The 13,778-nt window shown below is 46.4% G+C and overlaps 1 protein-coding gene across 1 annotated transcript in view; it reads left to right on the top strand.

Moving 5' to 3' along the window:
- Window positions 1-13,778, top strand: part of POLR1A (RNA polymerase I subunit A) — a 75,410-nt gene that overhangs the window by 23,143 nt on the left and 38,489 nt on the right. The window contains exons 13-14 of the mRNA XM_045446739.1: window positions 6,305-6,559; window positions 11,411-11,602. Of these exons, the coding sequence (XP_045302695.1) occupies window positions 6,305-6,559; window positions 11,411-11,602 (447 nt within the window). The remainder of the gene's footprint in view (window positions 1-6,304; window positions 6,560-11,410; window positions 11,603-13,778) is intronic.

The raw sequence follows: 13,778 nt of genomic DNA, 5'->3' as shown, positions 1-13,778 counted from the left end.
GCTGATGGCTGCTTGTAGTTCTGTGTTAAGGGATCCCAAAGCTTACCTGGGCTCCACTGGAAAGAGTACGTAATTGATTAGCTGGGGGTATGAAATTGGTGAGTGACATCATTTGTGTCCTGGTAAATAGTAGCCATTTATGCTGGGGGGAGCATAACAGATGACCCCTAGCCAGGCAGTAGCGGCAGAAGTTGTTGAGGTGAAATGGATCTTTATTTGGGTTTAACTTAGGGGACTGATAGAGTAAGTGTTCGTCTGCGTGGTTCTCTGACATGTACAGACCTGGTGGCTGACCCAGGTCTTTAGTAATGAGGTGGAGCTCTACAAAGTTTCCATCGGCCTTGAGGGAACTTTGGAGGAGGAACAAAAAGGATTAGGGAAGCGGTGTGGCCTTGTTGTGGTGACTGGTTCTTCACCACAGCCTCTCCTCTCACTTCCTGTCTCACTGCTTTGCCAAGGTACAGCAGTAGCATGCTACCCATTTTCTGCTTTGGCCGTAGGGGACACAGGCAGACACAGATGAGGTCACCTGTTTTGTTCTTTTCTAGTGCATGAAGTAAGGTTTATGTTGAGGCTCATGGGATTATTCTGCCTTTCTGAAGCGCCTGGTGTTTTGGTAGGAGCTGTGTAAGGGATACAGGAGATCTCGAGGTGTACTTCACGTAACTTGTGGGTGAAGCAAGACAAACATGAGGTAGTCTTCCAGTTAACTCAAGCCAAACATGTGAAAGAGTCTCATGGTTGGAAAATTGGGGAGAAAAATGGAGAGTGGAGTAGGGGTCGGCGGTACAGAGGACCCACTGCTCTCTGTGCCGCGCTTTGCCAGTCACTGTAGACAAGGCCCCGCTACTCTGGAGTTTACACCGTGGTGGGGGCATCACCAGGGAATGTGTGGCATCACTGCTCGGTGGTGTGGCAGACACCACAGGGACTAGCAACAGAGACTTCTGGCTTTAATGCTTGATGCTCAGCAAGAAAGGCACATGGAAGTCAAAGAACTTTAAAGATAAAAAAGAAATTATGTGTGTTTGATCAAAAAAATTATACTTGGTTTTCAGGTGTGTAGATTAAGATGCCCAGTAAGGACAGAAACTTACTCTTGGTTTTGGCTTGAATATGCACGTTGCACTTACATGCTTTATCGGTATTTATCTTTGTATCTCGATGGTGACTGAGATGCAGTTCTTATTAGAAATAATGTGATGCAAACTCAACAACAACAACAACAAAAGGACTCCTGAGGGTGGGAGGGCACGGAGCATTCAGTCATCAGGAGGCAGGTGAGGGCCAGCCTGAAGGCTGCAGGAAAGTGAAGGTTATGGCAGGGATGTTTGGGGGGAGGGGGTGACTTGGATAGCGTGGGGGTCAAGGCTGTGGAAGAGACAGGAGGTGAGAACCAAGTTGTGGTTCCCAGCACAGGAGAGTGGCAGTGCCCTGACAGGAGGTACATCGGGCCCCTGTAAAGTGAGGTGATGGTGGGGAATCTAAAGGCCCATCTCCTGTGAGAGGTGGATGTGTGGGACTTAAATTAAGGGCCATAAGAGTTAATTTTCAGAGTGTGAACTCCGAGCACAAAGTACAGTGGAGAGAGAAAATGGGGGACTCACGGGCTGAAATGTGGAAGCCGGAGGAAGGCAGGGAGGACCGGGGAAGCTGAGGGAGAGTGGTTGGGGGGTGGGGGGGCTGGGCCTCCTCATTTGGCATCTGCATCTGTTTCCCACTTGTGGTTGTGGGAAAGAGCAGCCCTGGGTATCTTCGTATCTCCCAGGGATACCTGTTAGATGCTCATGAAGTTCCATGTGAAGTCTGAGAAGAGTGCAGAAACAGAGAGGGCGCATCCGATTTGTCGAAATGAAGGTCACTTGTGACGCAGGAGAGCAGTTCGAAGAGTGGGAGCAGTCAGGTTTCAGAGCTCTCATGAGGCAGCGGGGCCAGTAGCTAAGGGCATCTGAAAGACCAGCAGAAGGGTACAGGGTTTCTGACGTGATTGGGATGCAAGGATGAGGCAGTTGCACAGAGAACTTGACACGGCCTTGGTTACGTCTGTGGGGTTGGAGGTGAGCGGTATCCAGAGCTTCAGAGAGGGAAGGTTGGCCTGCTGCCACAGGCCGGTCAGTTCCTGGGAAGTGACTGAAGTGCGTTCCGAGCAGTGGCGAGGTTGAATGGGGCGGGCCCGTTCGCTGGTCTTCTGACTTCAGTTCCAGTCCTGGGCACACTGTCCCTGTTTTCCCCTCCAGCCTCACCTCTCAGCTTGCCTCCACGTTCCAGCTGGCCCCCATCATTGCAGAGTCCCTTCCCTTCAGGCCTTGCCCTCGTGTATTTGTGTCCCCGCCTGGATCACTGCCCTCCCCCCACACTCCCAGGCCAATTCCTGCTAGTCCTTCGGGTCTCAGCAAAGCCCTCATCCTCTGGGGCAGGGGTCTGCAAACTTTTCCAGCCAAGGGCCCGGTTGTAAATATATTAGGCTCTGGGGACCACATGGTCTCTGGTGCAGCTAATCAACCCTGCCTTGGGAGTGTCAGAGCTAGCGCAGGCAGCACATAAATGAATGGGCCTGGCCACGTGCCCGGAAGACTCTGTTTACAAAAGCAGGTGTCCTGCTTGTGTTCTGTAGTTTGACACTCTCAAAACTGTAGGAGGTGCGCCCCATGGTGTTCCCACCACACACTCATCACCCCCACCCCACCCCTTGTTCTCATTGTGTGGTGTTGTCACCATGCGTGCACCCATTCACATTCATCCTCCCTCCAATGCCTAAATTCCGTGAGGATGCGGGCAGGGTGTTCTCAGCACCCAGCATGCAAGAGGTGCTCAGGAAACCCCTGCGGAGTAGACGGACCCAGGCTGAGATGAGGGAGGCACTGAGGTGGGAGGGCCATGTTGGACCTGTAACCAGGGGCGAAGACAGGAAGGGACTTTATGAGGGAAAAGTGGCTCTTAACATCAGGACATGGGGATGAAGGATGATTATTTTTATTTTCCAAAATCTCTCTTTTTTTGGATCTTTATTTATTTTTGAGAGATAGCAACAGCAGCAGGGGAGGGGCAGAGAGAGAGGGAGACACAGAATCGTAAGCAGGCTCCAGGCACTGAGCTATCAGCACAGAGCCCGATACGGGGCTCAAACCCACGAACCACGAGATCACGACCCGAGCCAAAGTCAGACACTCAACCACTTAGCCACCCAGGCACCCCTATTTTCCAAAATCTCAATAACATTATAAACGATGCTAACTTGTATAATTACATACACGTGTACTTATAACATATTTGTAATGTTTTGCAGATTTTGGTTAACGCGTTGCACGTAGATCAGGACTAGACTAAAGAGCTGGGGTCATGACTGGGAAGCAGGGAGCCTTGTCCGGGGAAGGACGGACCGCAGGTTAGGTGAGAAGGAAAAGGGTGACTGACAGGACCCATTTCCCTTGGGAGGTGTGAAATCTCTGTCCCTTCCTCTGGGCCTTGTAAGTTGGGAGGAGGTGGCCAGGACGGCTGGGGCTCATTTCCCAGCCCAGCAGCCTGCCAGAAGCCGCTCTTTGGCTCTGGGTCTGCTTCTGAAAACTCTGACCCGGGCACTGGGGCATGCTAATTTTCACTGCAGTATTTATTTAGATACAAGAGAAAGGAAGGGCCTCAGGTTTGGGTTGGCGAGGGGAGCTCCCTTTGCTCCAGGGCTTCTGTTTGGATTGGCTGGTGCCTGCCAGACTGGCCTGCTTGCCTTCCCAGCTGTGGGGTTTGCTTATGCTAGAGGATGTCTCAAATTTACGAGACTCAAATCTGAGGCCCATCCTGGGGTTTTGCCCACAGGTCTGGGCAGTTTCTCCCTGGAGAAGCTAAAGAAATAAGACCTTGAAAGTCAGCTCAGTCTCTATGACATGCCCTGGACAGACCCTCATGAGAATTCTCAGAGTTCAGGTCTCCTTGGAAACATGGATGTGGGGGCAGAGAGGGGAATGTTTGAACTCCTTGGAGTGCGGAAAGACTGCCTCCTTGCTAAGTGCTTTTAGGACTGCCATTTAGAATTTCAGGGTTTTGCTCCTTGCTTCCCTGACCTGGAGGAAACTTTCAGCTCAGCTGAAAATTTGGGGTGAGGTGGGGTGGATGGGGACAGGATCTTTTGTCTACTTCTAGACTCTCTGGAGCCACCTTTCTGGTTCAGCTTCATAAATGTGGGCAACATAAAGAGACTAGACTTGGAGGAATTTGTTACCCCCAACCTGTTACCTGCTATAATTGAGGGAAACTTGGGTGGGAGGGGTCTGACCAAGTCCATTTGGGACCAAGTCCATTTGGGTGGGAAGGGTCTGACCAAGACTGATTTGGGCTGCTCAGGGGGCCTGCAGAATGGCTGGGGCAGCTGCCTTCATACATTTCTCTTTTAAAATAGCTTTTGGGTTCATCATTTAGGAAGCCCAGTAGTTAACATAAGGTAAGATAAAGGGCAGTATAAAGCTCAATGAGCCCTCCACTAGAGTCAGCTTTGTGGGAACTGGTGTTCTGTCAGGAGGACATGACCAGTGGCGTATTGGTAAGGGGGAAAAAAGTGTGAATGGTGGCTATCTTTTAAGGAGTAAGATTACTTGTGGTCTTTATTCTGTTCTCTGAGTTTTCTTTTTTTTTTTTTTAATTTTTTTTTTTTTTTTTTTTTTTACGTTTATTTATTTTTGAGACCGAGAGAGACAGAGCATGAACGGGGGAGGGGCAGAGAGAGAGAGGGAGACACAGAATCGGAAGCAGGCTCCAAGCTCCGAGCCATCAGCCCAGAGGCCGACGCGGGGCTCGAACTCATGGACTGCGAGATCGTGACCTGAGCTGAAGTCAGACGCTCAACCGACTGAGCCACCCAGGCGCCCCTGTTCTCTGAGTTTTCTGCCCCACAATGAGCATATCACTTGGGCAGTACTTGTTGCTTTTCTTAAAAATAGTTGGAGGTCTTTAAAAAAAAAAAATGAATAGGAGTAATACACACGCATTGTTGCAGGAACAGGACTAAGATGTGTAGAGGTAAAGATGTACTCTGTGCCTTACTTTTCCCATGTGCCCTTGTACCTGCGGAGTCCATAGGGACAGCTGGGTAGGGATCCAAGAAACCTTTCCCTTGTACGTATAAATACATAAAGAATTGTCTTGGGTTTTAAATCGCCTCATCCTGTCACCTTATATGGCACCTGGATTTTCTTTTTCTTTTCCTTTTTTTTTTTTTTTTACTTGAATATATCATCGCCATCACGTAAGGATGAGTATTTAACTCCGTTTTTTTCATCACTGCATAGTATTCCATAGTGTATATCATGGTTTACATACCCAGGCCGCTTCTGTGGAGCAGCCCAAGTTATTTCATGTTTGTCCGCTGTGAGCACTGCTGCTTAAACATACGTGTTTATGTAACCTGACATTGGCACTTTTTTCCTTCTGAAATGCCAAAAGGAAAGTTTTAAACGTTCTTAAATCTGTTGTCAGATTGCTTTCCCAAAAGACTATGGCAATTTAAATTTCTTTTTAATGTTTTAAGTGCAACAGAATGTTTTCAGAAGGCATTGAACTGGGACTCAAAACTCTGTGTTCCAGAGATTGGGTGAGATAGTTCTAAAACCCAGGATTCATGTTTAAAACACCTATTCTCATGTGCCTGGGGCAGGGGGCAGTGCTGGGAATCCCAGAGGTGTGCTAGGTCCTTTCAAGCCAGGGGTTTCACAGCTCCATGCAGACATGCTGTCGTCAGATGTGTTCATTTCTTTCCCTAGACCATTTTTCAGAGGAATCCAAGACTCTGGAAAGGCCATACCTCTCTGAAGAAGACAAAGGTTACTGAACAGGGGCCTGAGGCCTCATCTGTCACTTGCATCTCTGAGCCCAGAGCTGGGATCAGGGCTACACTGGGCTAGTAGCTATTTCTCAAAGATTTCTAGAGTTTCAGGGGTGCCTGGGTGGCTCGGTCGGTTGAGCGTCCGACTTCGGCTCAGGTCATGATCTCGTGGTTCATGAGTTCGAGCCCTGTGTCGGGCTCTGTGCTGACAGCATAGAGCCTGGAGTCTGCTTTGAGTTCTGTGTCTCCCTCTCCCTGCTCCTCCCCACTCATGCTCTGTCTCCCTCTCTCCTTCAAGAATAAATAAACATTAAAAAAATTTTTTTAAAAAGTTTCTTTCTTAAAAAAAGGGACCAATTCCCCTTTCATTTGGTTGAATAAAACAGGAGATGGACGGAAGCCATATGCAGACCAGGCTGAGGAGAGCCCTGGGAACAGTAGTGATGATGCTGAAGTTGTCACCGACCTCCCCCCTTTGCTCTGCTCTGCCCCCAGGTGTGCCGGCATGTGAAGAATGGGGACATCCTCCTGCTGAACCGACAGCCCACCCTGCACAGACCCTCCATCCAGGCACACCACGCCCGCATCCTGCCCGAAGAGAAAGTCCTGCGGCTCCATTATGCCAACTGCAAGGCGTATAATGCTGACTTTGATGGAGATGAGATGAATGCCCACTTCCCCCAGAGTGAACTGGGCCGGGCTGAGGCCTACGTCCTGGCCTGTACAGATCAGCAGTACCTTGTTCCCAAGGTAGGTCTGACCTTGAGGCGGTTCCATGGTCATCGCTGACACAACTTGGCATTTCAGGTCTGGGCTCTTTGTCTTCTGGTGTCAGTGGGTAGCTCTAGGGCAGAGGCCTATGGAATAGAGGGTCCTGGCTTCTTCCAGGTGGGGTTTTCAGCCCTGTAGTTGCTTAGAGGGTATTAACTATTAGCTCTGTAAGAGGTCTTTTCTTCCAGACTTATGTTTGCATTGTACAAGTTATTAGCCTTCAGCAAGCATTAGCATCCTAACTGTGATGGTCCTTATGATCCCCAGATGACTTTGATCCTTTGAGTTCTGACAAGCACGAGTTTTTAGAGACAGCTTAACCCAAGGGCCCAGATGAGATCCCTCTAGCCCATGAAGGTGTCTCCCCTTTGAATCCCTGACTTCTTTCACTGAGGTTGGTCCTTAAAAGCAGAGCCACGTAGGGGCACCTGGGTGGCTCAGTCAGTTGAGCGTCCAACTCTTGATTTCGGCTCAGGTCATGATCTCACAGTCGTGGGATCGAGCCCCGCATCGGGCTCCACGCTGAGCATGGAGCCTGCTTGCGATTCTCTCTCCCTCTTTCTCGTCCCCTCTCTCCGACTAGTACTCTCTCTCAAAATAAATAAACAAACATTTAAAAACATTTTTAAAGCAGCGCCATGTGGTCATGGCTGTCCAGTGGGGTACAAGAGAAGGATTCAGTTTCCTTCCCCCTTGCCCGGCCAGCTGACCCATTCCATTAAGTGGCAGGGGCCTGAGTCAGTGAGTGTTCATGAGAGCAAGAGGGTGGGGAAAGAGCCAGGCTGAAGGAAAGAGAGCAGAGTATGTTCCAGACTCCATTTACCCCTCACTACCCATCCTGGGGCCTGACGCCTTTTAAATTATCAGCGGTTTGTGTCACAGTGATTCACAATTCTATGTCGTTCAGTTGGATTGTGGTGGAGTATGAAAGAATCAGTAGTAATAGTAACATGGAATTATGGCTACCATTTGTCAAGCCCTTTTTCAATGGTAGACACTGTGCAAAGCACTTCAGAGGCTTCCCCTTTCACCCTTGGCACAGCCCTTAGAATAGGTGCTGTTAGCGTCCACGTTTACATGAAGTGCTTGGACCAGCACACTGCTGAGAAGGCGGAGGAAGTTACAGGGAGCTCCCGGGTCCTCGGGGCTTTGCTTCTTTCCCCCTCTGGGGGTCTTGCCAACCTTCTGCAGGAGAAGACGTCTGCAGCCAGGGGAGCACGGGAGGCTGCTCGGAGACGTCCAGCATTGGTCAGTGCTTTCTCCACCTGGGAACTTCTCTTCTCAGCAGTCATCTGCCACCCAGAGAATCCGGCAGTGGCCAGGGGCCCAGCATCCCAGCCTCCTGGCCATCAGACACGCTGGGATGGCTCCGTGCTGGACCCAGCTGTTTGAGTTTCACTCTCTTTCCCTTCTCTGCCTGCTGCAGCCAGCTGTTGATTAGTAAAGAGGCTAAAAGTGGGAAAGAGGAGTTAAAGGCCCACTGGGGTCCCTCAGAAGTTAGAATAATAAGTTGACTAACTTGAAATTTGGCTTTTTGTCTTTTCACATAAATAACAGTTGTGACTGTCATTGTGTGACAACAAAAGCCACCACCTATTGAGCACTCCCTGTGCCTCAGGCACTGCTCTGAGTGACCTGCAAACATTTTCTTGTTTAGTCCTCAAAACAAGCTTAAGAAGTAGTGATTTTCAGATGAGGAAACACAAGTGAACAGCTCGCCAGCCAGTGACGATGTCAAGACTCGAACCCAGCACCGTTGACTCCCAAGCTCAGGTGCTCGGCACCATGTGTTATTAGCCTCCCTTTACAGGCAAGGCTGGGGATGGAAGAGGTACTATGGCAGTAAGTGGATCCCAGGACTAAAGTGGTTCTCTGACTCTGGAGGCAGGGTCACATTTTACCACAGGGGACACTACCAGGGAGCAGCCAGATGGTTCTCTGTACATGTCCAGTGACCTCTGCATATTAGAGGAGTTGGAATGGGGGGTGCTTTGAAGTTCTCAGGCCAACGAACTTGAATGGTCTATACTTCATTTTGATTGAGTAAGGTTATACGGAAGCTTCATGCTTACACTGCGTCCTTCAAAGGACTGACCTGTTTAAATCCAGATGTGCCTCATCACGTGCTCGCATGCCCACGAGTTGCAGGTCAGGAGACAGGCAGAACAGAGTACAGAGCTTGTGATTCTTGATAAATTTCAGTTAGTCTGTAGTGTAAATGCCAAGAAATGGAATCCTTATTTTGCTAACGGTTACAAAAATGCAGCATGTCTTGAACTACTTTGGTGGCAGAGTCCTAGGAGAGCAGGAGCTAGTTTTGTTAAACCAGAAAAGGCCTTTTTGGGGGAAGAGGGGGCAGTGAGAGGGCTAATTTTTCTTGGTGTTTCTTTATTTCCCTTGCTTCCATTTCCTTTTGTTCATTATTCCACGTCTTTGTTTCAGGTTCTCTTCCTCGATTAATCATAGGACCTGATTAAAGTACATTTCATTGTTGCTTGAATGTATTTAATGGAGTTGTGTTTCCTACTTAAAATAGGAGGTGAATGGAACTTCAGCTGTTTCTCTCCTAAGAAAACAGCTGAACTTTTCATTGATGTGTTTCTTTGTGGAGTTTTGTTTTTCTTCTCTTTGTTGTATTTTTTGAGGGCCAGTGCCTTGTGGAAAGTTTTTTTAAAAGGATTGAGCGTTTCCCCGACTCTGTCAACTTAGCCAGAAAATTTAGGTCACAGAATACCCTAATTCTCCAAGCATCCTGACCAAAGGCATTAATTGTAATGTCATTTTGCTGTGATATTAGATGGAATAGGATAGCTGACAATTATCTGGGTTTCTGATTTAGAGATGGTCGTTCTGATCCTAAGCAGGATTTGGGAAATCTAGAATTATAAGTAGGCCCTCAGTAAGTTGCTTTAATCAGCATTTCTCCCTACAATTCATGATTATTGCATTGAAAGCAATTTAGCCATTAAGGCAATTTTCTAGTCATGGAAAAATCTGGATGGAGAGAGGAGAAGGCACTGAATAGATCACATAACTTGTAATTATGTTCTTTAAAGGACAAAAACAAAAGGAAAACTCTATATCTGCCCCCAAAGACTTGCGGGATGAGGCAAATTGCGTAATACTGGTTTGGGTTTTTCCCCCAAGCAAAATAAGATCTTGTCTTTGGAACAAGATGCAGAGTATAAGTTTTTATTCACGTTCTTAACCCAGAGCCTTCGTAAGAAGGGCCGTGTGCACCATCTGACCTTGCCTTCTATCTACAGCAGCTATTCGGCCCATCTATAATAATTGTCTTTGAGTTTATGTAGAGCCCATTGCCACAGTATTTAGGCTATTTGACAAGCATCCTTTTTATCCTTTGAATTAGTACATGTGGTTAAATTCCAGGCCCTTCTCCATGGCTGCATTCGTGAGTTCCTTTGGCCTTAGTTATGAAACCTTGCCATAATATTGGATAGTGTTTAACAAGCAATCAAATGATAACAATCTTTAGATCCAAGGCACAGATTTTTCTCAAGTTACCATAAACATTAAAAAGTTTGCAAAAACCACCTCTTAAAAAATGTCAATGGGCACAGCTATTTTTACTTTAGCGTGTCTTATGTTGCCATGAACACAGACCTACAGATAAGTTGCAGGAGACTAGGGATCAGAAAGTCTGAAAGATTTCAAATGAGATGAATGTACTGGGGCTTACATAAGAGCCCTTGTTTGGGCATCTGGTAGACAACAGCCTTTATTAAAGGCCCACCACGGGGGCGCCTGGGTGGCGCAGTCGGTTAAGCGTCCGACTTCAGCCAGGTCACGATCTCGCGGTCCGTGAGTTCGAGCCCCGCGTCGGGCTCTGGGCTGATGGCTCGGAGCCTGGAGCCTGTTTCCGATTCTGTGTCTCCCTCTCTCTCTGCCCCTCCCCCGTTCATGCTCTGTCTCTCTCTGTCCCAAAAATAAATAAACGTTGAAAAAAAAATTTAAAAAAAAAAAAAAAAAAAAATTAAAGGCCCACCACGAACATGTGCTACATTGTGAAGAGACACTTGTAAATGTACATTCTTTTCTTTTACAGTCATGCACGTCAAGGCCCTCTCAACTCTCTTGAACCCCTACCCCTTAGAGAGAGCTGACTCTTAAGTCAGTAATGCTCAGGGCTCTGTAATAGTGCCCCTGAGAGATCGTTTCTGACCATCCCCCTACTTCTAATCTAAATGATGACCCATCTGTTATTTTTCTCCATGTTATTTAAAACCCTTTGTGGTAACGTATTTATCCAATCATTTGTTTACTATGTAGCTCTTCCTCACCGTAAAGGATCATGTCTGTTTGGCCCACTAGAGTAGATTGGAGGGCTAACCCACTGCCTGGGCATATAGTAGGCTCTCAATAAATGTTGAATGGATCACTGATTTAGAGGAGAACCAGGCCAGAAATGTGTGAAAAAATACTAAAGCATAAAACCAAAATAAAAGCAACAACACAGCAAAGTGCAAGCTAGACCAAATTTATGCAGAGATGCCAAAACTTTGCCTGAGTAACTAGAACCAGATGGGATTATGGACAGAAGGCGTGGGGAGCTGGACGAGTTTGGAGCTGTTTTGCTCTAGAACAGTCGGCAAATGGTCACGGTGGAAGCCGGTCGGGAAGGCCTGGTCATGTGCTTTGGGAGGCAGTTTGCTCTCCAGATGGGAGGCCCAAGCACCAGCCTAGGAAGGCTGTGGGGCAGGACAGTACAGGGGTATAAGGGAGGGCTGTTGCTAGTACATGGCTTCCAAGCAGATGATTAGGAATTAGAATGTGACTTCCTATTTGTCTTCTTACTGTTTTGGTTTGTAGGATGGCCAGCCCTTGGCGGGGTTGATTCAAGATCACATGGTTTCAGGTGCAAACATGACCACTCGAGGTTGCTTTTTCACTCGGGAGCAATATATGGAGCTGCTGTACCGAGGACTCACAGACAAAGTGGGGCATGTGAAGCTCTTTCCTCCTGCCATCCTGAAGCCCTTTCCACTGTGGACGGGAAAGCAGGTAATTGGGAGAAAATCAAAAAAAGGAAACAGGCCACTCAAATAAAAGATTTCATTCTCAGTAGAGCCCAGGCCAGAAGTAGAGAAATGACAAATCAAATGGTATTGGACTTGAGGCATCTGGGCGTCTCAGTTGATTAAGCACCTGACTTCAGCTCGGGTCATGATCTCGCGGTTTGTGAGTTCGAGCCCCACCTTGGGCTCTGTGCTGACAGTGTGCAGCCTGGAGCCTGCTCCGCGTTCTGTGTCTCCCTTTCTGCCCCTCTCCCGCTCGTGCGCGCACGCTCGCTCTCTCTTTCTCAAAAATAAATGAACATTAAAAAAAAATCGGTCTGGGACTGAACATGCAGTATCTTCAAGGTATGTCTGTATGATCTGTATGATTTTCTCTTTGGTGGGGTTCCTAGGTCTGAGTGTTTTCAAGGGAGTGTCAGTACTACGGGTGGACTGCACAGTGTCTGTCCTTGATGTCCTCATAATGCAAATGTGGTGGTAATAGGCAATGGTATTGGTAGTGGTGGTAATAGTAATATTTTTGTTGGGAGGGGTCAAGTGCTTTACTGAGTGCTTTAGGTACGTTTTTTTAATCCTTACAACCAACCTGTGATACAGAGACTGTTATTATCACCGTTTATCAGATGAGGATACTGAGGCTTAGAGAACTTCAATTACATGCCCAGGTCTATAGGAGACAGAGTTGGAATTCAAACCCAGCACTTCCTAACCCCGAAGACATCACACCATGCTTACTGTCAAAGTAATAAAATAATGGTATATGTGCTAATCAAATAATGAAGTACAGCCAAGTTTGTGTTTCTACTATGTGCTGGGTCCCCAGGTTCAACCTTGAGGCCTGACTCCTAATCAGCTGTGTGATCTTGGCTTTGTGGGCCTCCTTTCTTCATCTATAATACAAAGGGTTCAGGTTGGTGATCTCTAAGGTCTCTTCTAGCTCAGCAATTCTTTTAAGTCTGTGGACCTGCGACCCGACTGGTTTTTGGTTGTTAAACCAACCTTGCATTCAGGAGTAACCCTTGTTTATCATGAGGTATTCCCCTGTCTATATATATTTTTAATTAAGTTTGCTAAAATTTTGTTCAGCAGTTTTTTACATTTGTGTTTGTGAGGGATACAGACATACCTTATTTTATTGCATGTTGTTTCATTATACTTGGCAGATACTGTGTTTTTTACTAATTGGAGGTTTGTGGCAACGCTATATTCAAGCAATTTTGTATGCTATTTTCCACTTCATTTATTGGTGTCATTTTTCCAACAGCATTTGCTTATTACTTCATGTCTCTGTGTCACATATTAGTAATTCTCACAATATTTCGAACTGGTCCATTATTATTTATATTTGTTATGGTGATCAGTGATTAGTGATTATAACTTAAAGCTCAGGTGATGGTCAGCATTTTAAGCAATAAAGTACTTTTTAATTAAGGTATGTGAATTGGCTTTTTAGACATGATGCTATTGCACACTTAATAAACTATGAGATAGTGTAAATGTAACTTCTGTATGCACTGGGAAACCAGAAACTCATTTGACTCACTTTATTGTTATATTTGCTTCATTGTGGCGGTCTGTAATTCAACCCACAATCTCAAAGATGTATCTGTATTGATGTGTAAGGTTCTTGTAATATCTTTCCCTGTTTTTGGTGTCAGGGTAATGCAGACTTCATAGAATGAGTTCAGAAATATTTTCTCTTCTTCAGTTTTCTCTAAGTTTGTGTAGTACTGGTATTATTTTTTCTTAAATGTTTGGCAGAATTAACAATGACTCCATCTTGAACTGAACTTTGTAGGAAGGTTTTTTAACTAAAATTTCTATTACATGTAGGGCTCTTCAAGTTATCTGTTCTTGAATGAGCTTCAGTACTGTGTTTATTTAAGGAATTTGTCATAAGTTGCTGAATTTACAAGCATAAAGCAATTCATAATATTTGTTTACTATTGTATTTATAGAATCAGTAGGTGGGTCACTTCACTCATTTCTGATACTGGTGATTTGTATCTTTTTTTTTTTTTTTTTTTAAATAAACTCTACCCCCAGTGTGGGACTCAAACTCACTCAACTTGATCCTGAGATCAAGAGTTGTATTTAAAAATAAAAACCCCAGGGGCGCCTGGGTGGCTCAGTCAGTTAAGCATCTGACTTTGTCTCAGGTC

This window comes from Leopardus geoffroyi, chromosome A3, assembly GCF_018350155.1.
Source record: "Leopardus geoffroyi isolate Oge1 chromosome A3, O.geoffroyi_Oge1_pat1.0, whole genome shotgun sequence".
NCBI classification, from domain to species: domain Eukaryota; kingdom Metazoa; phylum Chordata; class Mammalia; order Carnivora; family Felidae; genus Leopardus; species Leopardus geoffroyi.
The sequence above is the reverse complement of the archived record's forward strand: the minus strand, read 5'-3'. Positions and strand labels throughout refer to the sequence as shown.